Below are 27,409 nucleotides of genomic sequence, written 5' to 3' on the forward strand. Positions count from 1 at the left end.
AGTAACTGCTTATTTCTGCAATTCTGCCTCCCTCCACTCTCCCACACATACTCTATGCTCAAAAACTATCCATATTTGCAATCCCTACAACTCTCCTTTTGTTTCATACTACGCTTTTTTTTATTAGGGCTTCCCTAGTGGCTCAGAGAGAAGGCAATGGCAACCCACTCCAGTACTCTTGCCTGGAAAATCCCATGGGCGGAGGAGCCTGGTAGGCTGCAGTTCATGGGGTCCCTAAGAGTCGGACACAACTGAGCAACTTCACTTTCACTTTTCACTTTCACGCATTGGAGAAGGAAATGGCAACCCACTCCAGTATTCTTGCCTGGAGAATTCCAGGGACAGGGGAGACTGGTGGGCTGCCATCTATGGGGTCACACAGAGTTGGACACAACTGAAGCGACTTAGCAGCAGCAGCAGGGCTCAGATGGTAAAGTGTCTGCCTGCAATGTGGGAGACCTGGGTTCGATCCCTGGGTTGAGAAGATCCCCTGGAGACGGAAAAGGCAAGCCATTCCAGTACTCTTGGCTGGAAAATCCCATGGAAGGAGGAGCCTGGTAGGCTACAGTCCACGTGGTCACAAACAGTAGGGGGACTTCAATGCTTTTAAATGTACTGATTTCCCTCACTTTTATCCTGCCTTCATCCACCTACTGAATACTCATGGTCAAGTGTCTGCCTTTCACTGAAGCCACTGCTGACCCATCCAAGCTAGGTTCTTTTTTGTGAAAAGAGCTAACATTTGTTGAGCTCTTTATATGTTAATAACTCACTGAAATAACTCAGTCTTAACAACAACCTTACGATTTTGTTACCATTACTATCTCCATTTTCAAAATGAGGAAACCAAGGTACAGAGAAGTTAAGCAAGTGCCCAAAGACAAACAGCTATAAATGGCAGACCTGGAATTTGAACACAGTGTCTCCAGATCCTGCTCCATTAACTTGCCCTATTAACATATACTATACTGCCTTCTACAGTTATATCTTGCATTACAGTTACTGCATTTATTACCCCACATTCTAGTTGCATGCTTATATATCAATCTTAACTACACTGACCTTAAGAGGCAGAATTATGTTTTATTTCTATTTGCAGCCTCAGTGCCTAGTACACAGAAGGCCCTCACCTGAAATCGTTACAAAATTAGTGAATAACTGAAGGAAACATCTCCAGAGTCACTTCTTTAGTCTAGCCCTTATTCATCTGTCTGAACTACTAAAATAGTCCCCTAACTCCCTTCCTCCAATTTCTATTCACATTTCCTCCACACTCCAACCAACACTGTCTTTCTAAAGCATGTTATAACAATGTCATGCCATTACTTAAATATTTTCAAGGGCTCCACACTGTCTATAGGATAAAGTCCCAAATTCCTTCAGCATGACACACCATGACCTTCATGAACCAACTTCTGTAGTTTCTTCTCTCCTCCTTCCGCACTGCAGCCCCACATTCCATCTATATTTAACTTCTTGTCATCTCTGAATACGCCAAGTGCCTTCATGCCTTTGCACATGCAGGTTCTTCTGCCAGGAATGGACATCCTCTCCTCCTTCACCTGGTAAATTCCTACACTTTTCCAATACACAGCACAAGTGCCTTCCTCAAGTTTCCTCAAAAGATTGTCAGTTACCCCACTGCTCTACTCTCCCTGGCATTATGCATTTATTATTATCAAATAATAATACCACTTGGTATTGGGTGTGCTGCCCCAACCAGACTCTAGTCTTAAAGGACATGAACCATGTCTTATTCATCTTTTTTATTGTATTGTCTTACACAAGTGTGTGTCCTAAATGCTCACTAAATTAGTGAAATGAAATTTGGCAATTTTTTCCTACATCCTACACTAAAGCAAACTCAAATACCAATGAATTCAATGCAGTCAAGTCTTCTAAGATTAAATGGAAGTTAGAAAGTGGAAATATGAATGAAAAACAAATACCACGTAAATTCCTGCTCCTCAATCTTGAAGCCTATAGCATGGAGCTATTCTGTCAATGGTGATTAAGGCTTAGTTTACAAGGCAATCTCATCCTGAGTTTTAAAAAACACAAAGAATATATTTCCATATTAGTAAGACACATAAGGACACTCATATTCTGGAGTATGTGTTAGTATGGATAAAAAGTTGAGTCATTTTATATATTTTAAGACAAATCCCTTCGGACAAGGGAAATTCCTGTCCTTTTACACTACAGTCACATGATTTCATTATTCACTAGTCCTAAATGCAATTTAGGTTGCACACATAGCAAACACTGTCTGCCAACTGAGTAATAAACCATAACTACTTGCTTTTCACAGAAGGAGGAAATTTTTTAAATGTATAAATGTTAACCCTAAGTGAACAGGGAGGTTGGATGGGATAAAGGGAAGGAATAAATGGGGCACTATTCAATTTTTTTTATTTATTCGATTTACGAAATGCATTTTAACACTATAAAGAGAAAAAAAATTAAACTGTCAATCTGAAAGATTCATCAGCCTTTGTCTACATTTTCTCTTCAATTACTACCCATGGCAAAAAGAAAAAGAGCTGTCCTAAAAGATCTTGGTTTCAAGTACAAAGGCAGCATAATTTAGAATGATCATCCTTGATCTCAAATCAAAAGACTAAATAAATTCTCAAAATTATTATCAACAAGGTGTAAATGTTCTTATAGTTGCAAATCTACCTAGGTACCATGTGGTAAATTTTCTTTTTAAAAAACATCAATGGCTCAGGGACCCCAGCTGGTGGTCTAGAGGTTAAGAATCTACCTTGCAATGCAGGGGACACAGGTTTGATCCCTGGTTGGGCAACTAAGATCCCACATGCCACAGAGCAGCTTAGCCCAAGTACCAGCACTCCTGAGTCCAAGTGATCCAGAGCCCACATGCCACAACTCAGATCCAATGCAGCCAAATACATAAACAAACATTAAAAACAAAATCAATGGAGCAGGACTGTTTCTATATTTAGAATACAAGTTCTAAGAGGAAAGGATTTCTGAATATTTCCTTCACTGATGTCACCCAAGGCTCTAGAACAGTGTCTGGCACAGAGCAGACACTCATTACATATTTGCTGACTACTGCTCAAGATGGTCCAAATACTTTATATGTCAAGACAAACAATGAGCTGCAGATCCTCAAAGAACACAAAGGTGAAGTCTAGGTTCATCTTGAAATGATCATTGACTTAGCCCTCAATACACAGGGCTGCACAAATCAACTGATATGGCATCCAAAAGCAAATTGACAATGCATGTAAGAATAAAGTAAAATATTTTGTGCTCGCTTCGGCAGCACATATACTAAAATTGGAACGATACAGAGAAGATTAGCATGGCCCCTGCGCAAGGATGACACGCAAATTCATGAAGCGTTCCATATAAAAAAATAAATAAATAAATAAAATATTTTATACAGAAGTTCTTAAGGTTCTGAACTGTAAAGACTGTCAAAAAGCTGACAAAACAAATATATCACCAGCACAACCAAAATTTTCAACACACACAAACTCTTGCACTTTTTTTCAGAAAAAAATTCAATTTGATTCAATTCCAAAAGAGCCACAGGGCTTCAATAAATTAAAAAAAAAAAAAAAATACACCTAAGAATTTCACTTAAATGCCAGTGACTTTACTACATAATTTCATTTCCAGTTTTACAAAGCAGGACTGCCCTTCCTTTTATCAACAGACCTAATTATGCCAAAAGAATACTGCTAAGCAATATACTTCAGAATATACTGAAGTATAACAAGATTGCTAATTCTGTTGTTTCCCACTCAAAAAAGTGTAATGTAAATATTTATGAAGCTGGTGTTTTTTACTTTTTTAATTAAAAGCTATCATGAGATGTCCCTAGTAGTACAGTGGATAAGAATCCGCCCAACAATGCAGGGGACACAGGTTCTACCCCTGGCCCAGGAATATTCCACATGCCACAGGGCAACTAAATCCCTGTGCCACAACTACTGAGCCTGAGCGCCACAATTACTGAAGTCTCAGTGCCTAGACCCTGTGCTCTGCAACAAGAGAAGCCACCACAATGAGAATCCCCCGCACCAAACCAAGAGTGGTCCCTGCTTGATGCAGTAAGAGAAAGCCCACTCACAACAACAAAGATCCAAGGCAACTAAAATAAATAAATAAAATAAAAGCCATCATGAATATTTAACTGTGAGTTAGGTTATGTTTTAGCCCTTATGTAAAATTTAGCCTTTCAGCCCTTGTTATCTGCTGCTGCTGCTGCTGCTAAGTCTCTTCAGTTGTGTCTGACGCTGTGCGACCCCATAGACGGCAGCCCACCAGGCTCCCCCATCCCTGGGATTCTCCAGGCAAGAATACTGGAGTGGGTTGCCATTTTCTTCTCCAATGCATGAAAGTGAAAAGTGAAAGTGAAGTCGCTCAGTCGTGTCCGACTCTTCACGACCCCATGGACGGCAGCCTACCAGGCTCCTCCATCTACGGGATTTTCCAGGCAAGAGTTCTGGAGTGGGTTGCCATTGCCTTTTCTACTAACCTACAATGACCTGGTCACTCTGTTCTGGGCTTCAGTTCTCTCTTCTGTAGAATGAGGGACCTGGGTTAAAACAACAATTCTTAATCTTTTTCTCTGCAACCCTTTGAGAATCTGATGAAAGCTACAGGTGAACTCTTCATAAAACTGTACACAAACATTGTATAACAATTTTATAAACAACAATTTATAATGGCAAAACATTGGAAACAGTCTAAATATCCCCCAGTGGATGATTAAGTAAATTATGTTACATCCACTCAATGAAAGTCTTTGTAACTATAAGTAGCAAGAAAAAAACCTTTCATGTACTGATATGAAAAGATATCCATCATGTATTGTTATATGAAAAAAAAAAAGCAAGTTACAGAACAATAGTTATAATACATAACCTTTTGTGTAAAAAGATCAAAAAAATTAAATATATTTGAATTTCCATGTATAAGCATAAAGAAATTGGAAGAATAAACATGAATCTCTGGTGAAAATGGAAAATGAAGAAAGGGATAAGAGGAACCTTTTCATTGTATACTTTCTTTTATTTTTGTTTGAATTATGTGAATTGTCTATTAAAGTCTTAAATTTTAAAATATTGCATGTAAACTCAAGAGATCTAGACAACCTGCTAAAGCTAGATTATTATTCCCAAACTCTGTTCAGCAATATTCTTCTATGTTTTGATTTAACAAGTATATAATGATATACACTCAATGATCCAACAATAAGAACATTTAAGGAAAAGTATTTTTCATGATGGTCCTCATACAAACATACAAAGTAACTGGTGGACACTCAGTGGCTCAAAAGAGCCTAATTTGGGATCTCATTTTCTATCATTTTTCTTAATCACTGATACACAAATTTCTTCAAGGAAAAAGTTCGCACCAATTATCAAGTCATATGTTCGCTTATGGTTCAAATCTCAGACCTGTTATTTCATAAGGAAGCCCAGGTTTTGGAAACAAATTTCTTTTTTACTTGACCATATAAATCTATAGTACGAGTAGGAAGACCAGAGAAATATTCCCTTATTTTTTTTACCATAATCTCAGAATTTGAGGCAAATTAAACAGCATACGAGATCATCACACGCATTCACAAATTGGACAATGTTTGGGAAGTCCTTCATCTTATTTGAGCAGCAATCAGATGAACTGGGTTTTCATCCTTGGGCAAGTTACTCAACCTCTCTTGGCCTCAGTTCCAGGTGTAAAATGGCAATAAAAGTACCTCATAAGGATGCTATTAAGCTTAAAAGGAATAGGAAGGTACACAGAAAGTAAGACATAGAAAATAAAAGGTATCCTAGGACAGTGGCAGGTGTCTGCTTGAATCAAAACAGACTGCATTCTGGAACCTGTAGTTTTTAGGGACTGCACTTTCATATACAAGCAATGCCTCTTTTTCCCTACTGAAAATAACACATGGCAGAATTCCCGACCCAAAAGATGCACATTATCTGGCTTTTCCTAATTATGTTTCTTGAAAAATCTCTTCCTAGGTAAGCTTTTATCAAAGAACTCTAGCTGTTGTGTTGACTGGATATGTCTGAGTCCTAAGTTATAACATAATTTTGTTTTGTGTTTTCAATAGGGCACTTTCTATGTCAAGCTCAGCACCAGACTGGCAGGCTGCTGGGGGGTGGGGAGGGGAGGCAAAGCCGTCGAAGGCAACAACAGTCCTTCAACAGACGGGTAACTGGCAGGAAAATAGTAGGAAACTTACACTGCCATGGAGACAGAAGCAGCCGCCGCCAATCAATCTCGACTTTCAAAACTTTTAAACCCCATCCGTCTTTTTTGCAGAGCACTACTGGAGCTTATTATTAGTATTATTATAAATATAAATAGCAGTTACTTATTACTTCTCTACATGCCAAGCTCTTGCTAAGCATATGTTTTTCAAGATTCTGTGAAAATTGCATATATGAGCTCATACTCTCAACCCACTCTACCCTCAAGTCTGAAAAGCTCCCTTCACATCCTCAAAATCAATCTGCCCCCTAAACTTCGTATACTCCACATCTCTTACAGACCCACTCAGGCCCAGGAGTCACATCTTCACAAGACCACGCTCTTCACCCAACATTAAACGAAGCACTTCTCGGAACCTCCACAGCCCCTGCGAAGTTTGGTACCCTCCTCCACTCACCAATTCCAATCTGGCCCTAACTTGTTCCAAGAAATGTTATGACTCCCTCCAAACTTCTGACTCCAAACCCATCGTGCCTGTACTTCATTCCGAAGTTCAAAATTCAGAAACACAAACTGACTCTGGGCAGAGCCCGGTTCCAACCCCACGAGAACTCTTTACACCCGCTCGATCAGGGCCTGGGACCCTCCACCCTCTAAGTAGGCCAGGCCGGGGCGCGGCGGCCTCGCTCCGGACCCCAACGGGAGGAGGGAAAGCTCCACCTGGCTCCGCGGGCGCGGCGCGCGACTCCTGCTCCGGCCTGGGCCCCGCGGCGGCCGCGCCCCCGTCCCGACGCGGGCGGCAGCGCTCCGGTGGGCCGCGGCGGGCGCGCTCGCCCAGCACCTCCGCGTCGGCCTGCCAGTCGTCGCGGGCCCGACGGCGGGCCCAGCCAGCTCCGCGGGCGCGGCAGCGCGGGCAACACGGGCCCGCCGCGTCGGCAGCGCGTTGGGCGCAGCCTCGGCACAGCGAGTGGCCGCACGGCAGGGCCGCCGCCTCCCCTGGGGTCTCTAGGCACCCGGCGCAGTCCGACTCCTCCGGCCGCGGCGGTGACGGCGGCTGCAGCAACGGTGGCGGCAACACCAGCAGCGCGGGGCCAGCGGCCGGGCCCGGGGTGCCCGCTTTGGCTGCCGCTATCTCGTCACAGCGGCCCCGCCGACCCCGCCGACTCAGAGCTGCCGCCGCCGCCGCGGAAGAAGCCCGAGTACTCGGACCTGCAGCCGCCATCTTGTTTCCCGTTTGTAGGGAGAGTCCGTTGCGAGGGAGAAGAGTAGAGGGCGGGGCAGTGGGCGGTGGGCAGCGCTGTATACATATTCATGAGGGGCGGGGCCCTGGACTTGTTCTCCCCGGGTCGGGTTGGCGGGAGGTGAAACCTTATTAATATTTATTAGTTACCCTGTATATATCTTGTCCTCGGCCTTGCTTTTTCAGTCTTTGCCACTTCCTCTTAGATGAGCGAAATCACGTTGAGAACTGAGAGGATTTATTTGGAAACTCTGAGCGATATTAAACTATGAAGTTATTACACTTAGTTATCCTGCAGTTATCCTGATAACTGAGGCTAAGGAGAGTGAGGAGTATGTGAATTGTCCAGAACCCTGCCTCAGTGCTTCATTTATTGTGAGGTTAGCTGTTGCGACATGAGAGTAATCCTACTAGCAGCTTCTTGTCAGTTCACATCTCAGTATACACTCTCTTCAGATTCCTTCCTGAAACTTCCCTCCCTTGGCTGGGAAAAAACAGTTTCCTTGATTTTTTTTTTTTTTTTTCCCCTGCCCTCAGCTCTTTTTCGGACTCTTTATTGAGTCCTCCCGCTTGTTTTAGGGGCTTAAATGGGGTTATTACTCGAGGCTCAGACCTCAGTCCTCTTCCCACTCCTTTCCGTGTATTGGCCCCCCAGCCCCTACCCTATGTCACATTTTCTTCCCGCTGAAACTCCCGAATTGAAACTTGCAGTCCAGACCTCCTCAGTCCAGCCCTGCATAGTCAAATGTCTGATGGAAACATAGTTTTAGATGTCTGATGGAAACATAGTTTTGGATGTCTGCATCCCTCATGTACCAAACTAAAGTCACTGTCTTCCACCCTCCTTTCAACAGCTTTTCTGATTTGCCTCATTCTAGTTCAGTTCAGCTCAGTCGCTCAGTCGTGTTGACTCTTTGCGACCCCATGAATCCCAGCACGCCAGGCCTCCCTGTCCATCACCAACTCCTGGAGTCCACCCAAACCCATGTCCATCGAGTCGGTGATGCCATCCAGCCATCTCATCCTCTGTTGTCCCCTTCTCCTCCTGCCCTCAATCTTCCCCAGTATCAGGGTCTTTTCCAATGAGGCAGCTCTTCACATCAGGTGGCCAAAGGATTGGACTTTCAGCTTTAACATCAATCCTTCCAATGAACACCCAGGACTGATCTCCTTTAGGATGGACTGGTTGGATCTCCTTGCAATTCAAGGGACTCTCAAGAGTCTTCTCCAACACCACAGTTCAAAAGCATCAATTCTTCGGCGCTCAGCTTTCTTTATGGTCCAACTCCCACATCCATACATGACTACTGGAAACACCATAGCTTTGACTAGATGGACTTTTGTTGGCAAAGTAATGTCTCTGCTTTTTAATATGCTTTCTAGGTTGGTCATAACTCTCCTTTAAGCATCTTTTAATTTCATGGCTGCAATCACCATCTGCAGTGGTTTTGGAGCCCAAAAAATAAAGTCTGCCACTGTTCCTGCAGCTATTTGCCATGAAGTGACGGGACCGGATATCTCTAGTAAAGGTGCTATTCTTCCAGTCCCTCAAGCTCCAAACCTGGTAATCTTTACTTCTCCCTCACACCCCACATCTGTCAGTTTCTTAGTCCTGTCAATTCTTCCACCAAAATGAACGTTTTCCTACCTATCCTCTCTTCTTCATCCCATTCCCACTGCCCAATTCAGTCTCATCATTCTCTCACCTAAGTTATTGCAATAGCTTCTATTAATTGTCTCCCTACCCACAGACACTCTTCCTCCAATCCATCCTCCATAGCTCTAGGCTTACTTCCTGAAGAACTGCTCTGACCACGCCATTCCTTCTTGGCTTAGTCACTGAATGAGATGCTCAGACTTTGATGCCAAGGCCCTTTCTGGATGCAGAAGGTGTGGGAGAAACAATGGCTTCCCTCTGACAGAGAGATGGTCCTGCTACAGCAATTCTCCTACCCTTTGCTTTTTTGGTTTTTTTTTTTTTTTCACTTTAAGTAGATTTGGAGCAGGAAGGCATTAAGCAAATGGCATTTCCTGTTGGGAATCTTTATAGGAAAGCACAAGTTTCGTAAGGAGAGCAAAATAAAAAAAGTACATAATGTAATGGAAGGGATCAGAGGCCCTGGGTTTTCATGAGATTGCCTGGAAACAGCGTCTGAGCTGATAGTAAACCAGTCCAAGGCAGAGTGATTGGTGGAAGTCAGACAGCAGAGAAAAGAAAGACGTGGATTCCCAAAATGAGAACCAGATGGCTACAGGACAGTGAAGAATTGAAGAAGGGTCAATGAGTAATTGAAACAAGGGCTTGTATGCACGGAGGCCCAGACAGTCAGAATCCTGCCAAACACAGAAGTATGGGCTTAGCCAGGCTGTCCTTCATCCAGAGGTCCTCTTTGTTACACTTCCCACTCTAGGTTCTTGAGGACGCTTTGGCCAGATTGCGACAAAGGGTGGGTGGGGGGCTGTGGTCCAGAGATCAAGCCAATTGCCGTTAGAGATGCAGCCCTTGGTGTGGGTTGTTCACTCTTGACGGTTTGGGGCTCTTAATCTGAAGTCTGTTTACTATTGAAGAAGCTGAACCAAAGTAGTATAGCATGCCTTCTTAGATATGAATAAAGACGGGAAATTTCTTTTTGCAGTGGGAAAAAGCAAGAGTTCAGAGTAGTACTAGATCAAAAGCTAGGAGATCTAGAATTTGTCATGACCACTTTCTCCCTTTCATTGGGCTTCCCTGGTAGCTCAAATGGTAAAGAATCTGCCCGTAATGCAGGAGACCTGGGTTCAATCCCTGGGTAGGGAAGATCCCCTGGAAAAGAAAATGGCAACCCACTCCAGTATTCTTGCCTGGAGAGTTCCATGGAGAGAGGAGCCTGGTGAGCTATGGTCCATGGAGTCACAAAGAGTCAAAACATAACTTATTTATTTTTGGCTGTACTGGGGTCTTTGCTGCTTCAAGGGCTTTCTCTTGTTGGGGAGAGTTGTGGGGCATGGGGGCTTCTCACTGCAGTGGCTTCTCTTGTGGAGCACAGGCTCTAGGATGTGTGAGTTTCCATGGTTGTGGCACACGGGCTTACCTGTTGTGGTGCATGGGCTTAGCTGCTCCGTGGCATGTGCGATCTTTCCAGATCAGGGATTGTACGTGTGTCTCCTGCATTGGTGGGAGGATTCTTTACCACTGAGCCACCAGGGAAGCCCCTAACTTGTATAATTTCTAACAGATAAACTCTCTATGGACCTTAGTCACCTCATCTTTAAAACAAGAATGCTCAAGTTCATCAGTTCTCAACCTGGGGGGCATTTCAGAAAGACACACACACACATGCCAAAGTCCCTTCTCAGATCTACTGAACCCAAAATACTGAGGATGGGATGCCAGCATGTAAATTTTTTATAATGCCACAGGAATTCTAATGAATACTCCTAGATCAGGCCACTACAATAGAGTGGTCTATTCAAAGACCAATTCAAATGTCCCTTCTAGCTCTAACAGTCTAGAAGTTTCTGTTTGGGGGAACGCCCCATTTTATGCAGTTTCGCTGAGACTGGGGAAGCTGAACCACAGAGGTAGTCTTCTCCCTGCCCCAGGGCAGCCAGAACATGACATATGACCTAGGCTCAGCCACGTGGCCACTCCTCTCTGAACTTTGAATCTTCAGGGGATGACACAAAAACATATTGACACATTTAGAATCATTCACAGGAATGGATGGGCTTCCCAGGTGGTACAGTGGTAAAGACCACGCCTGCCAATGCAGGAGACGAAAGAGACACAGGTTTGATCCCTGGGCCAGGAAGATCCCCAAGAGTAACAGTTACTGGACAGAGGAGCTGGTGGGCTACAATCCATGGGGTCGCAGAGTCAGACACAACTCAGCACACAACAGGAGTGGGCACAGTAGGTGTGCAACCACAGTGGGTCCCTCGGGGGTTGCGATAGAGGGGGGAGTGTCCCTACCATGGTGACGGTGGTCATGCCAGAGTGCTCCTGAGGCATGAACTTGGCTGTAGTGCCTGCTGCCTGGCCTTCCTAGGTTAAACCTATTTTTCCACATGCAGGTTACCAGCCTTCCTGTCAACTCTATACCCTTTGAGTAAATTCCTTTTTTCCCCATTAAATTGCTCACAACGTCTGTTGTTTGTAACAAAGTACTCCAACTTAGAAACAGGTTTGTTGTTTCTAAAGCGACACCTGATCATAGTTGTCAGGGCTGCTTCCTACGTTATGAAACCATCTGAAAAGCTGAGCCCAACAGCCTGGAGCAGAAGAAGCCGGGGTGCAGGTGATGCTTTCCCCCTAAGCTCCCACCTGTGACACAGTCACGTTAGTGCACTCATCGAGGATGCCAGCCGGAACAGGTTGTGGCGCAGCCACACCTACCAGGGCTTCCTCTCCAGCTACTTTTGCTCTGCCACTCATGCCACACTTTGTGAGGACTGCATCACTGCCAAAGCTCCCTGCCATCCTTCTCATAGTGGTCCATACCACTGCTCTGGCTTTAGCCCTCCTCATCCTCATCACAGCAAACCTTCCCTCTTCCGGCCAGCTGGAGGCTCCAGCTACTTCCTGCTAGACTGAGGGCTATTGGTTTGGTTCCAGGTGGAGACAGGCTGTTCTTCCCTGCAGCCCCCAAACCCCTTCTTGCCAGCCTAGGCACTGAGTCCCTCCTGCAGGCCTCACACACCCAGGAAGGCTCAGGCCCTCAGACCCTTCCAGCCCCACCCCTCCCTCACCTTCCTCCTCTCTCCTGGTGGCCTTCTCTTCCTCCCTCAAACCAGATTTCCCCTTGTGATTTGCCCCCTTCCCTTTTGCTTTAAAGATTTTTTGCTGCATTCCTAACTATCACTCATCTTCAGGGCCTTCCCTTTTGTTTCAGGGGAAAAGCAGTTTTTGCAAAACTAATCCTTCTGCCTGTCTTCTTTCCAGCCTCCTCCAGATTCTTGCCAAATACTCTACAAACACAGAAAAGACTTGGTCCCTGCCCCACTCAAGGTCACAGCCTAAACAGACAAAATTATACATAAATAATTATCACAGGGAGGTAAAAAAGACTATTATAACAGAACTACAAACTCTAAAGCTGAGACACATACAAGGTGCTTTGGAAGCAGAAGGCAAAGTTGGGGTGGGGAGGGAGGGAAGGTTTCACAGAGGAGGAGACCTGTGAACTCTGATTGGAGGATGAGGAAGAGTTCACTAGGTAGACACAGGGAAGGCATTCCAGGCAGAGGGAAAACAGGAGCAGAGGTGCAAATGTATGAAAGTTCACAATCTGTGTGGGACTGACAAAGAATCTGATGTGGCTAGAACAGTGGGTGGACATGAGGCTTAGGACACTTGAGAAGCAAAGGAACTAGAACTTATTAAGTAACTACCTACCACATACTAAGCACATGCTCAGCAGTAATCCGTCTATCTCATTTAAACCTAAAGTAACCAGATAATCATGATGGAGTGATCACTCACCTAGAGCCAGACATCCTGGAACGTGAAGTCAAGTGGGCCTTAGGAAGCATCACCATGAACAAAGCTAGTGGAGGTGATTGAATTCCAGTTGAGCTATTTCAAATCCTGAAAGATGATGCTGTGAAAGTGCTGCACTCAATATGCCAGCAAATTTGGAAAACTCAGCAGTGGCCACAGGACTGGAAAAGGTCAGTTTTCATTCCAATCCCAAAGAAAGGCATTGCCAAAGAATGCTCAAACTACTGCACAATTGCACTCATCTCACACTCCAGTAAAGTAATGCTCAAAATTCTCCAAGCCAGGCTTCAGCAATACGTGAACCATGAACTTCCTGATGTTCAAGCTGGATTTAGAAAAGGCAGAGGAACCAGAGATCAAATTGCCAACATCCACTGGATCATGGAAAAAGCAAGAGAGTTCCAGGAAAACATCTATTTCTGCTTTATTGACTATGCCAAAGCCTTTGACTGTGTGGATCACAATAAACTGTGGAAAATTCTTCAAGAGATGGGAATACCAGACCATCTGACCTGCCTCTTGAGAAACCTGTATGCAGGTCAGGAAGCAACAGTTAGAACTGGACATGGAAAAACAGACTGGTTCCAAATAGGAAAAGGAATACATCAAGGCTATATATTGTCACCCTGCTTATTTAACTTAGATGCAGAGTACATCAGGAAAAACGCTGGGCTGGATGAAGCACAAGCTGGAATCAAGATGGCCGGGAGAAATATCAATAACCTCAGATACGCTGATAACACCACCCTTATGGCAGAAAGTGAAGAGGAACTAAAGAGCCTCTTGATGAAAGTGAAAGAGGAGAGTGAAAAAGTTGGCTTAAAGCTCAACATTCAGAAAACGAAAATCATGGCATCTGGTCCCATCACTTCATGGCAAATAGATGGGGAAACAGTGGAAACAGTGTCAGACTTTATTTTTTGGGGCTCCAAAATCACTGCAGATGGTGACTGCAGCCATGAAATTAAAAGATGCTTACTCCTTGGAAGGAAAGTTGTGACCAACCTAGATAGCATATTGAAAAGCAGAGACATTACTTTGCCAGCAAAGGTCCATCTAATCAAGGCTATGGTTTTTCCAGTAGTCATGTATGGATGTGAGAGTTGGACTGTGAAGAAAGCTGAGCGCCGAAGAATTGATGCTTTTGAACTGTGGTGTTGGCGAAGACTCTTGAGAGTCCCTTGGACTGCAAGAAGAACCAACCAGTCCATTCTAAAGGAGATCAGTCCTGGGTGTTCTTTGGAAGGACTGATGCTAAAGCTGAAACTCCAGTACTTTGGCCACCTCATGGAAAGAGTTGACTCATTGGAAAAGACTCTGATGCTGGGAGGGATTGGGGCAGGAGGAGAAGGGGACGACAGAGGATGAGATGGCTGGATGGCATCACCGACTCAATGGATGTGAGTTTGAGTGAACTCTGGGAGTTGGTGATGGACAGGGAGGCCTGGCGTGCTGCAATTCATGGGGTTGCAAAGAGTTGGACATGACTGAGCAACTGAACTGAACTGAACCGAATACAAGTACGGAGAATTCATCAGTGGACAAGACAGGAAGGTGTGGATGCTGACCAAGCTTTGGTGGGACCAGCTTTAGTTACAGTATCTGGCACATTCCAGATGTTATGGAATGAATGCATGTTCCCTCCTTTAGTTATGTCTATAGTGTTTAGCAAGATTTAAAGTTCAGAGCATGCCAAAAAAGAAAAAAATTCTGTTTAACACATAAGCACATTGGTGGAGAAAAAGAACCCTTTAATTTCTTTAAATATCTCCCTCTAGATGCCTAAAACTCCACCTTGAGTCTGCAACTTGTTTCAATTTCTCTCTCTGCTGCTCCTTCCCATCCCCTTGGTCTTGCCTTCTCCTTTCCCTACCCTCAAGCTCTGGTCCAAGATACCAAGCAAAGAATTCCCTCTTTTATTTGGTTGTTCTTTGAAGGGAATAAAGGTGGCTCTAAAGGCAATGGCACCCCACTCCAGTACTCTTGCCTGGAAAATCCCATGGACGGAGGAGCCTGGTAGGCTGCAGTCCATGGGGTCCCTAGGAGTTGGACATGACTGAGCGACTTCATTTTCCCTTTTCACTTTCATGCATTGGAGAAGGAAATGGTGACCCACTCCATTATTCTTGCCTGGAGAATCCCAGGGATGAGGGAGCCTGGTGGGCTGCTGTCTATGGGGTCACACAGAGTCGAACACGACTGAAGCGACTTAGCAGCAGCAGCAAGAAGCAATCTCAGATATGCAGATGACGCCACTCTTATGGCAGAAAGTGAAGAAGAACTAAAGAGTCTCTTGATGAAAGTGAAAGAGGAGAGTGAAAAAGTTGGCTTAAAACTCAACATTCAAAATACTAAGATCATGGCATCCGGTCCCATCACTTCATGGCAAATAGATGGGGAAACAGTGGCAGGCTTTTTTGGGGGGGGCTCTAAAATCACTGCAGATGGTGACTGCAGCCATGAAATTAAAAGACACTTACTCCTTGGAAGGAAAGTTATGACCTACCTAGACAGCATATTGAAAAGCAGAGACATTACTTTGCCAACAAAGGTCCATCTAGTCAAAGCTATGGTATTTCCAGTGGTCATGTATGGATGTGAGAGTTGGACTATAAAGAAAGCTGAGTGCTGAAGAAGTGATGCTTTTGAACTGTGGTGTCGGAGAAGATTCTTGAGGGTCCCTTGGACTGCAAGGAGATCCAACCAGTCCATCCTAAAGGAGATCAGTCCTGAGTGTTCATTGGAAGGACAGATGTTGAAGCTGAAACTCCAATACTTTGGCCACCTGATGTGAAGAGCTGACTCATTTGAAAAGACCCTGATTCTGGGAAAAACTAAAGGCGGGAGAAGGGGACGACAGAGGATGAGATGGTTGGATGGCATCACCGGCTCAATGGACATGAATTTGGGTAAATTCTGGGAGTTGGTGATGGACAGGGAAGCCTGGCATGCTGCAGTCCATGGGGTTGCAAAGAGTCGGACTGAGCGACTGAACTGAACTGAAACTAAAGAAGCCCTTTAGGTCCAACAGATAGCAATTAAGGAAATAAAATGGGAAAACACCCCGCCTTAACTCTACTTCAGAGTGAGACACGTAAAAGGCAAAACTTTTAGGGCCACTGGGAGTCCACACAGGTCAAATTTCTGGGAACCTATCTGGCCGGGCAAACAAAAAGTATCCAGCACACTTTCCATCTCATCCTGCTTTCTTCTGTTTTCCAACTCACAGTCTGAATGGTCTCTCTGAAGCATGAATCTGGGGAATGGGGAGGGGAGGGGATTAGATGAAGAGGATCAAAAAGTACAAACTTCCAGTTATATACGATAACAAGTACTGGGGATATAATATACTACTTGATCAATATAATTAACACTGTTGTATGTTATATATGAAAGTTGTTAATGAGAGTAAATCCTGAGTTTTCACCACATGGAAAAGGAATTTTTCTTTTTTTAAAAAAAAATTTATATGAGGTGAGGAATATTCCCTGACTTTATTGTGGTAATCATTTCATGATTTCTTGTTTATTTAGTCACTCAGTCTTGTCTGACTCTTTTGCGACCCCACAGACTGTAGCCTGCCAAACTCCTCTGTCCATGGGATTTCCCAGGCAAGAAGACTGGAGTGGGTTGTCATTTCCTTTTCCAGGGGATCTTCCCAACCCAGGGATCAAACACGCATCTCCTGCATTTGCAGGCCGACTCTCTACCAGGGAAGCCTCTTTCATGATGGATTTAAGTCAAATCACTATGCCATACACCTGAAATTTATAGTGTTGTATGTCAATTATATCTCAATAAAACTGGAAGAAAAAATACAGCATGATCTAAAATAAAATAATAAAAGACAAACTTTCTCTGCTAGTATTGATCACCTTTTACAATATAAATAGCATGTCTTATTCTAGTCTGTTTTTCTCAACTCATCAAAAAATCCTTCTGCAATTATTGTTGCTGAGAGGAAGGGACAGTTAGGGAATTTGGGATGAACATGTACACACTTTCATTCCCTGGTGGCTCAGATGGTAAAGAATCTGCCTGCAATGAGGGAAACACAGTTCAATCCCTGGGTGCAGAAGATACCCTGGAGAAGAGCATGGCTACCCACTCCAGTATTCTTGCCTGGAGAATTGCATGGAGAGAAGAGTCTCATAGGCTTCAGTCCAAGGGGTTGCAAAGAGTCAGACATGACTGAGCAGCTAACACACACACATACACACGGCTGTATTTAAATGGATAACCAACAAGGACCTACTCTATAGCACATGGAACTCTGCTCAATGTTATATGGCAGCCTGGATGGGAGTGGGGTTTGGGGGAGAATGGATACATGTATATGTATGGCTGAGTCCCTTCACTGTTCACCTGAAACTATCACAACATTATTAATCAGCTATACCCCAATACAAAATAAAAAGTAAAAACAAACAAACAAAAAAAAACCCTTCTGCTACTTTTACTTTTTTTGGACCAAGTACCCCAGAAGGAGGGACTCATGGCCCTTCTCCAGGAAGAATGGGAAGGAGTAAAACCCTCATTTTGTCATAAAAAATGGATGGACAGTCAGTTCAGTTCAGTTGCTCAGTTGTGTCCGACTCTTTGTGACCCCATGGACTGCAACACACGAGGCCTCCCTGTCCATCACCAACTCCTGGAGTTTACCCAAATTCATATCCATTGAGTTGGTGATGCCATCCAACCATCTCATCCTCTGTCGTCCCCTTCTTCTCCCGACTTCAATCTTTCCCAGCATCAGGGTCTTTTCAAATGAGTCAGCTCTTCACATCAGGTGGCCAAAGTATTGGAGTTTCAGCTTCAACATCTGTCCTTCCAATGAACACTCAGGACTGATCTCCTTTAGGATGGACTGATTGGATCTCCTTGCAGTCCAAGGGACTCTTGAGAGTCTTCTCCAACACCACAGTTCAAAAGCATCACTTCTTCAACGCTCAGCTTTCTTTATAGTCCAACTCTCACATCCATACATAATGACTGGAAAAGCCATAGCCTTGACTAGACGGACCTTTGTTGGCAGAGTAATGTCTCTGCTTTTTAACATGCTATCTAGGTTGGTCACAACTTTCCTTCCAAAGAGTAAGCGTCTTTTACTTTCATGGCTACAATCACTATCTGCAGTGATTTTGGAGCCCAAAAAAAAAGTCTGCCACTGTTTCCCCATCTACTTGCCATGAAGTGATGGGACCAGATGCCATGATCTTCGTTTTCTGAATGTTGAGTTTTAAGCCAACTTTTTCACTCTCCTCTTTCACTTTCATCAAGAGGCTCTTTAGTTCTTCTTCACTTTCTGCCATAAGGGTGTTGTCATCAGCATATCTGAGGTTATTGATATTTCTCCTGGCAATCTTGATTCCAGCTTGTGCTTCATCCAGCCCAGTGTTTCTCATGATGTACTCTGCATCTAAGTTAAATAAGCAGGGTGACAGTATACAGCCTTGACGTACTCCTTTTCCTATTTGGTACCAGTCTGTTTTTCCATGTCCAGTTCTAACTGTTGCTTCCTGACCTGCATACAGTTTTCTCAAGAGGCAGGTCAGGTGGTCTGGTCTGAATGGACAGTAACACTGACCAAACTGAAAAATTTACCCCAGCTATGTTCTGGATGTTCAATTGCTCTCCTATAAAATATGTATTGGGTTTCCCTGGCTGTTCAGTGGTAAAAAAAATCCACCTGCCAATGTAGGAGATGCAGGTTTAATCCCTGGGTTGGGAAGATCCACTGGAGAAGGAAATGGCAATCCACTCAAGTATTTTTGCCTGGGAAATCCCATGGACAGAGAGCCTGGTGGGCTACAATCCATGGGGTCGCAAAAGAGTCAGGCACGACTGAGTAACTGAACAACACCAACAAAATATGTATCAGAAAGCCTGAGAGGGAGGGTGAGAGTTGGAGGCCACTGGATTCAGGACTGGAACTTCAAATTAACCTATCTTTAGATTCGAATTTGGCCAAGAGGGACAATGGATTTTGTACTACTATCACTGTCTAGTTCTTCTGAACCCAAACTAGCTGGCGACAAGAGGTGGTGCACTGAGGATCAGTGTCTTTTTATGTGAAAACAGGAAAAAAACCCAACTTGCCTTAGAAGAGAGTACTGTGATGGGAGCAGAAGAAAAAGTCGGGGAATACAGAAGAGCCTCATAAAGACTGACTTCCGCTGGTTGGGACAGAAACAGATACGACATGGGTTTAGTTCCTTTGTCTTAAAGGAGGATGGGATTCTATACCAATCCACCAGTGACTGACTGATTTGTTCTCTAGAATGGTCATTGTTCCACAGTTCTTTGTTTTCTAGACTCTGGGTTCTGCTACCTCCATCCCTGAGAAAAGCCTACAGCCAAGTCTCCTGGGACTGTGATGTTGCTGAGTGACCACCAGGGGGCAAAGCAAGACTACGAAGCTCTCCCCACCATCCCTTCCAGTTTCCATGGAGTCAAATTCAGCCGGAATCCGCTTTAAAAATCATCCAGGGCTTTTTTGATCAAACATCTTTGCTTACAGGCGAAAAAGCCAAGGTCTAAAAAAGAGAAATCATTTTTCAAGGCCACGTAGTGAATTAATGGTGACGTTGGAACCAGAAACCAAGTGTACTGGCTATTCCAATGTTATACAGGTTCTACCACATCAAGCTTTCTTCTGTCTCATATTTTATTCTAGAATACACTGGTTTTTAATAATGTATTTTCCATAAAAACGACTTGTCTCTCTAGTTAGATTGTAAGTCCTTGGGGCCAGGGACCATGGTTTGCCCAGCACTGTATATCTTTTCCTTCAGAACCTAGCATATAGCTCTGCAGACAGCCTATGCCCAACACCAGGTGCAGGATTTCAACAGACATTGTGAAACTGCTGTCTGGTGGGCACAGCCATGGTTCCTGAGAACACAGAGATGGAAACAAATGACTATAATTCAGGAGGTGAGGTTTTTTTGGTTGTTGTTTTTTTTGGGGGCCACACTGAGTCATGTGGGATCTTAGTTCCCTCACCAGGGATTGAACTTATGCTCCCTGAATTGGGAGCACACAGTCTTAACTACTGGACCACCAGGGAAGTCCCAGGAGGTGAGTTTTTAACAGCGGTGTAGACAGAGTGCTGTGGAAGAACAAGAAGAGGAAGTGACTACCCGGTTGGGATACAAAATTGAGTTCTAAAGGAAGAATGAGAACTCATCAAAGACAGGAGATGGGAATTCTGAATAGAAGAAACGGTAGAATAAGCCAACATATAGAGACATAATAAGCTACCCACTCAAGTATTTCTGGGCTTCCCTTGTGGCTCAGCTGGTAAAGAATCTACCCGCAATGTGGGAGACCTGGGTTCGATCCCTGGGTTGGGAAGATCCCCTGGAGAAGGGAAAGGCTACTCACTTCAGTATTCTGGCCTGGAGAATTCCATGGGCTGTATAGTCCACGGGGTCACAAAGAGTCGGACACGACTGAGCGACTTTCACTTTCACTTTCATGGAGGGATGAGGGCATGGTGTGTCAGGTGAAAACGAGTGGTTCTAAGTAGCTGCAGGGCAGTAAACAAGCTTGAGGTCAGTTGCAAAGCTGGTGTCTACTCGTTCACTTTTCATCGTAGAGACAGTAAGTACCCTGCAAGTGCCGGGCAGCACTGTTGTACATAACGATGGTTGTGAGATGATAATAAAAGTGAGGTCAGTAATAATAATAATGATGAAAATACAAGTGTGGTTTAATTCCAAGGATTTGGTGTCTTGAATTTAGGGTTCATTCCTCACGGGAATCAGATAATCCAGATAAATATTCTATCCTTCTTTTATTAAAAAAATAGTCAGTAAGCCCTTTGTATGCGCTCAGCACCGTTCTATGAACTAGGAATATAACAGTGACCAAGGATTGAGGTCCAGGCTATTATAGAGCTGTCATTGCTCATGGGCGAGGCAGATAATAAACAAATGAAGACATGCCTTTCAGATAATGATGTGACACAAGGGAAGTAAAAGAAGGCAACATGACAGGAAATAACTGAAGGGGGATATCATTAGATAGGTGGCACAAAGGACCCCGTACTGAGGAAGTGACATTTGAGCTGAATGAACTGTCAGCTGCAGGGAAAGCCGAGGGAAGAATATCCCAAGCAGGAGAAATCTCCAGGGCAAAGACCCTGTGGGGTGTACAGGCAGCCTGGTGTGCCCAGGGACAGGAAAAACTACTAGAGCCTAGCAGCCACCGGGAGGATGGTCTATAGTCAGAGGGCAGGCAGAGGCCAGGTCATGGAAGGGTGTTCAAAATGTGGCAAAGGGTTTAGATTTTACTCTAAATGCAATGGAGACTTTTGAAGCAAGATAGTGATGTTGAATGATTTACACTTTTAAAAGCTAGCTCTGGTGGCTCCTCACTCTACCTTTGGGTGGATACAGTGCCTGCCACTGTCTGGCTGTGGAATCCAGTCATGTAGCACTGTTTACTGGTGCTCTAGCTTCATCTTTACAGACCTATGGAAGGAAGTCTCTGAGGACAAACTGCTTTTTGAAAGTCCCCCTGAGCTTGGGGGAGGCAGGAACAGAAGGTCCATTCTCCTTGGTGCTTGGTGAGTGATGATGCTGGCAGTGAAGGAGGCCTCTGGTCAGTTGCTAAGCTTAGGACCTGGATGAAGGATGCTCCCACTCCACGCCTTCCATTAAAGACACTTTGTCCCCACTCAGCGTCCCTCCTGAGGGCTCTGTGAAATTAAGAGCTGTGTGTTCCTTCGTCTTGCTTTCTTCACACCTCCCTCAGAATCACTGTGTGCAGGCTGTCCCAGGAAGAGACATGAGGGGGAAAAAGGACTTAGGAGTATTCACATAGCCACATAAGTACCCATACAAATAAATATGGATGGGGCCAGGGACCATGTTTTGCCCAGCGCAGTATATCTTTTTTCATTCTAAAAGCAATTTATTTAGGCTAACTATATGCACAGAGGATGAGATGGCTGGATGGCATCACCGACTCGATGGACGTGATTCTGAGTGAACTCCTGGAGATGGTGATGGACAGGGAGGCCTGGAGTGCTGGGATTCATGGGATCGCAAAGAGTTGAACACAACTGAGCGACTGAACTGATATGCACAACATCTGGAGATCCAAATGAATATGTCCTAAAATAACTGTAGTTTTTTTTTTTTGCATCAAAGCTATTTATTTATTATTTTTATGGTTGTATTGCCTGGCATGCAGGATCTTAGTTCCCCAACCAGGGACTAAATCTGCACCTCCTGCAGTGGAAGTGTGGAGTCTTAACCACTGGACTGCCAGGGAAGTCCCAACAGTAGGTCTTAAATGATTTTTACATGGATGAATAACTGACCTGACTGAAGGGTGGAAATGGAATGGTGATTGTTCACTTTACAATAACATCAACTTTAACAGCTCTTTTAAATAAGACTCTCCTCTTTAATGTATCTAAATTGGATACAACTTTCAAGAGTCAATTCATTCATCCTTTCCAGGACATCAAGTAAAGACAGTGTACTGGAACTGGTTTATAAGGGCTCTGGAGAAAGTGAAAGTTGCTCAGTTGTGTCCAACTCTTTGAAACCCCATGGAATATAGGGTGGGCTTCCCTTGTGGCTCAACTGGTAAAAAATCCGCTTGCAATGAGGGAGACCTGGGTTTGATCCCTGGGTTGGGAAGATCCCCTGGAGAAGGGAAGGGCTACCCACTCCAATATTCTGGCCTGGAGAATTCCATGGACTGTATAGTCCATGGGGTCACAAAGAACTGGACACTACTGAGCGACTTTCAGATACCCAGGACTATAGAGCTGATGGAACTCTCCAGGCCAGAATATTGGAGTGCGTAGCCGTTCCCTTCTCCAGGGGATCTTCCCAAGCCAGAAATCGAACCCAGGTCTTCCTCATTTCAAGCGGATTCTTTACCAGTTGAGCCACAAGGGAAGCCCAAGAGTACTGGAATAGGTAGCCTATCCCTTCTCCAGAGGATCCTCCTGACCCAGGAATCAAACCGGGGTCTCCTGCATTGCAGGTGGATTCTTTACCAACTGAGCTATCAGGGAAGCTGGAGAGCCCAGTGGTAAATTTTCAGCAATTTTCCAAGCAGATTGTTAAAACTGATCATTACTAAACATTAATAAATTTACAATTAAATGTTATACTTGAAATATTCAAATTCTTGCCTCCTAATTAGTTTAATGCATTTTACTATCAGTGTTCTTGAAGTTATTTATATGTACCTGTAAGATGGAAATACTGCATAATGGTGGCCTACTGTATGTCACAACCCCATATTCAGTGATGTCCATCTGTAGCCTGAAATTGACCCTGATGGGAATATTTACACCATGAAAATTGGCAAATGCTCTAAACCAGGGCTTTTTTCCCCCGGAGAACTATCAGCATACCTCAGGTGTAGTATGTATTATGTAGTCATCTTATATTAATTCTCATATGGTGAATCTGCTTTTAGAATCTTACTTACAGAACTAAATGGACTGAGAAAACTTGCCTTGACACTGAAGTCTATGATCCTTATTGCTACATTAATTTTACATAAGCAAGCAGCCTGCAGTCCAGGATGCCTGTTGGTCACAAATAACAAGTCACAAGAGGACTATTTGAAAGAATTAGAATCTTGTTCAACAAACCTTTCTTTAGCAGTTACTATGTACAAAGATGTATGCTGAAGGCTAGGGAAGATATTAGATAAATAACAGTGCATGTTCTCCTTTTAGAGGAGATGACAAAAAACCTTTGGTGATACAATGTGGTAAGTGCTATAATGGAGATACAGAAGCGGGGGGAAAGAAGGTCATCAGAGAGACTTCAGTGAGAACCTGGACTATCAGCATCAGTGTCTCTCTTGTTCTCCACTGTGTTCCTAGCACCTTGCACAGTGCCTGGCTGGCACAGGGTTGGTTATCAATAACTATTGGATGAATGAAGGAGTTTACCTCGATCCTGGAAAAATAAGACAAACAGATAAGAGTGGGTAGAGGCAGGGTGTTTGAAAAACACACGGACTTCCCTGGTGGTCCAGTGACTGAGACTCCGCATTCCCAATGCTGGGGACCTAGGTTCAATCCCTGGTCAGGGAACTAGATCCCACAGGCTGCAGCTAAGGCTCAGAGGCTGCACCTACAGATCCCCTGTGCCGCAACTAAGACCCGGCACAGCCAAAAAACAAATAATTTAAAAAAAGAAAAAACATAACGTATAGAGACCTGGGTAGGGGAGGTAAGGGGAAGAGCTCAGCATATTTCAAGAGAGAGAATGTTTAAATTTAATGTGGCATGAGGGGTCCAGGGGCTAGAACTGATAAGGATGAGAGTACAGAAGAGGAGTTCTCTGCCTCAAATCTCTGTAGAGCTCTAAAAAGACCAAAGGAGTTGGCTTGTTGTGCAGCCCCAAGGTCAGAGTTAGGAGCAATGTGGGGAATCTCAGAGAAATCAGATTTAGTTAGAGAACTTTCTAACAGATCTGTCCAACAGTGCGATGGGCAGACTAGGAAGGCTGTGAGCAAGTTCTCTAAGAGGGTAGCAGACAGGTGGCAGACAAACTTAGTGAGACAGATTGCTATGGGTAGATAGATTTTTTTTCCTGACTAGATTTTGGAAGAATTTATCAAATCTCCTTTTTAAGAGTATTAGATAATATATGGGCTTCCTAGGTGGCACAGTGGTAAAGAATCTGCCTGCCAAGGCAGACCACACAGGAGACATGAGTTTAGTCTTTGGGTGGGGAAGATCCTCTGGAGAAGGAAATAGCAACCCACTCCAGAGTGGGTTTCCAGGCAATTTTCTTGCCTGGAAAATTCCATGGACAGAGAAGCTTGGCTGACTATAGTCCATGGGGTTGCAAAGAGTCAGACACAACTGAGCAACTGAGCACAGATAATATATGGAAAATCATGAACAGCATTTCTACAGAAGACATAGAAACTTTCCTCAAGGGTTTGTTTCTTTTTTTTTTTTTCTTTTTGCTGTTTTTATTTATTTATTTTTTGGCTGTACTGAGAGGCATGTGGGATCTTGGTTCCCCAAGCAAGGATCGAACCTGTATCTCCTGCGCTGGAAGTGCAGAGTCTTAACTGCTGGACCACCGGAATTTCCAAAGGCTTGTTTCTTATGTCAGTCACTGAGAGCAATAGGGGTGCTGAAGGGTCTCCCGTGAGAAAGTAAATATCTTTTCAAGTCATTGAGGTCTTCACTCCATCATGAAGCAGTTATCTATCCAGTATCTTTGTGTATCAGGGACTTTGCTAAATTCTGGAAATATAGATACAAAAGAAAAAAAACAAACCCTGCCCTCAGAGTGCAGGGTGGAAAGGCAAATATTTATACTTCAATAGTTAAAATACCATTTGCTACCAAAAATTTGCTTTGCTTGGGGGACTCAGGGAAGCCCTGAAAGAGAAATGACTCGGAGCTGACTTTTGAAAAGTAAAACAGAATTCACTACATGAAGGAAGAGAAAGATAGTCCAGACAGAAAGGAAACATAGACTAAGCCATGGAAATTAGACAATGCATGGGCAGGTGGGGAGGTGAGTGGCTGGTGAAAGTACAGGGTAGGTGGCAGTAAGAGCCAAAATGCACGCGGCCTTGAATCCAGAGCTGCCTCACTGGAAAAGACCCTGCTGCTGGGAGAGATTGAGGGCAGGAGAAGGGGACGACAGAGGATGAGATGGCTGGATGGCATCACCGACTCGATGGACATGAGTTTGGGTGGACTCCAGGAGTTGGTGATGGATAGGGAGGCCTGGCGTACTGCGGTTCATGGGGTTGCAAGGAGTCGGACACGACTGAGCGACTGAACTGAACTGAACTGAATCTGTCAACAATTGGAAGTCGATAATGTTTTATCCTATTATTTATTTAATAAATTTTTTATTTTGAAAGAATTTTAGACTGACAGAAAAGTTGCAAAGGTAGTACAGAGTTTTTTCTAAGAACCATGGATCTTTCATCCAGTTTGGCCCAGTGTTATCACCTTACATAGCCACGGCACCTTTGTCAAGACTAAGAAACCAATGTTCGTACATGACTATAAATTAATAGACTTTATTTACCAGTTTTTCCACTCATGTCCTTTCACTATCCCAGAATCCAAGCCAGGATATCACATTGCACTTAATGTTTTAATGTTTTTCTTTTTACTTCCAATAATGGGTCTTAAGTGGGAAGATGATGTGATCAGGTTTGTCAGTAGGAATAATCTACGTAATTTTTATGGCAAATGTGAAGAAAATAGATTGGAGGTGCCCACACTAGGGGTGGAAGACTTGCTAAAAGGCTACTAGAGAAGTCCAGTAAGAGATGATGATGGCCTGAACTCTGAGGACATTAAGGATGAACAGGTGTGTTGACACCTTTTTGATCTTATGGTAGAGACCTTTCCTGAAGTAGAATGGATAGGATATAGGGGAGGGCAATGTCAATCCATCTCCTTTATCTGAGATGAATCTATGTATATAGCAGACTTTAAACAAAGATGGAGAAAGGAAAAGATCTCTGTCCCAGATCCTTGGGATGAGATTATGTCTTCAATTAAACACTAAACTTAACTCCGAGTGCCCTGAAAGCCTAAGCAAAAAGGGAAGCATGAGGACATTTCCTTCTCCAGGGAATCTTCCCCACCCAAGGATCTCATCATCTGTTAAAACGAAGCATACTCAAGGGAGAGGAAGTGGCCAGGTTGGAGAAGAAGAAATTAAGCCTGGAGGGCACCAGCAGCAGATCCTGTTTGTCTCTGATTCAGAGGGCTCTGGGGAGGCTCTGTTTCTTTTCTTTTTTTTTTTTTTTAAGATTTCATTGCTGCGGACCATGTTTAAAGTCTTTATTGAATTTGTTGTAATATTGCTTCTGTTTTAGGTTTTGATTTTTTGGCTACAAGGCATGTGGGATCTTAGCTTCCAAACCAGCTATTGAACCTGCACCCTTCCCACTCCCACCCCTACACACACTGGAAGGCAAAGTCCTAACCACTGGATTGCCACGGAGGTCCCCCAGAAGCTCTCTTTCTGGGGACACTGGTTCCTCCAGCACTCTCTGTTCTTGGAGAGCATCAACTGGCAACACAGGAGGTGGGGACCCCAGTTATCTTTACAGACACAGTCGTAAGTGTTTCAACCTGGAAATGTGATTCCCTACCAGAGAGGGATGTGATTCAATATCCCTTCTGTCTTATCTCTTACTCTTCCCAGTCTGCTCCCCTCCAACATTTACTGAATTTCCAGCAGCTCTGCAAGAAGTTCCTCTGGGGAGGAAGTTGAGGTCCAAAATTGGGATAGATGAACTTACCCAAGACATCCAAGCAAGCCAGGGAGAGAGCCAGGACAGGAGCCCTGTCCTTTTGAGTTCAGAGTTTGCGTGTTTCTTGTCTGGACAGAGCTGGTGGTTCTCTTCTTAGGTCCTATTAATTCATACACTCATTTACCACGAGGTATGGGACACCAAGGATGGGCTGAGGTGAGGGGCTCCAGGCCCTTGCCCCCACCCCCACC

The 27,409-nt window shown here is 44.2% G+C and overlaps 1 protein-coding gene and 1 non-coding gene across 2 annotated transcripts in view; one reads left to right on the plus strand and one right to left on the minus strand.

Moving 5' to 3' along the window:
- The window catches only part of RNF169 (ring finger protein 169), an 87,550-nt gene extending 80,093 nt beyond the window's left edge, over positions 1-7,457 (minus strand). Inside the window, exon 1 of the mRNA XM_027562906.1 lies at positions 6,928-7,457. Coding sequence (XP_027418707.1) covers positions 6,928-7,429 — 502 coding nt within the window. The 5' untranslated portion in view covers positions 7,430-7,457. The remainder of the gene's footprint in view (positions 1-6,927) is intronic.
- Positions 3,280-3,386, plus strand: LOC113906089. The gene has a single exon (XR_003514779.1). It is a non-coding gene; the product is annotated as a U6 spliceosomal RNA (small nuclear RNA).
- Positions 7,458-27,409: the final 19,952 nt, after the last annotated feature.

The sequence above is a fragment of the Bos indicus x Bos taurus genome, chromosome 15 (assembly GCF_003369695.1).
Source record: "Bos indicus x Bos taurus breed Angus x Brahman F1 hybrid chromosome 15, Bos_hybrid_MaternalHap_v2.0, whole genome shotgun sequence".
Classification (NCBI taxonomy): Eukaryota; Metazoa; Chordata; class Mammalia; order Artiodactyla; family Bovidae; genus Bos; species Bos indicus x Bos taurus.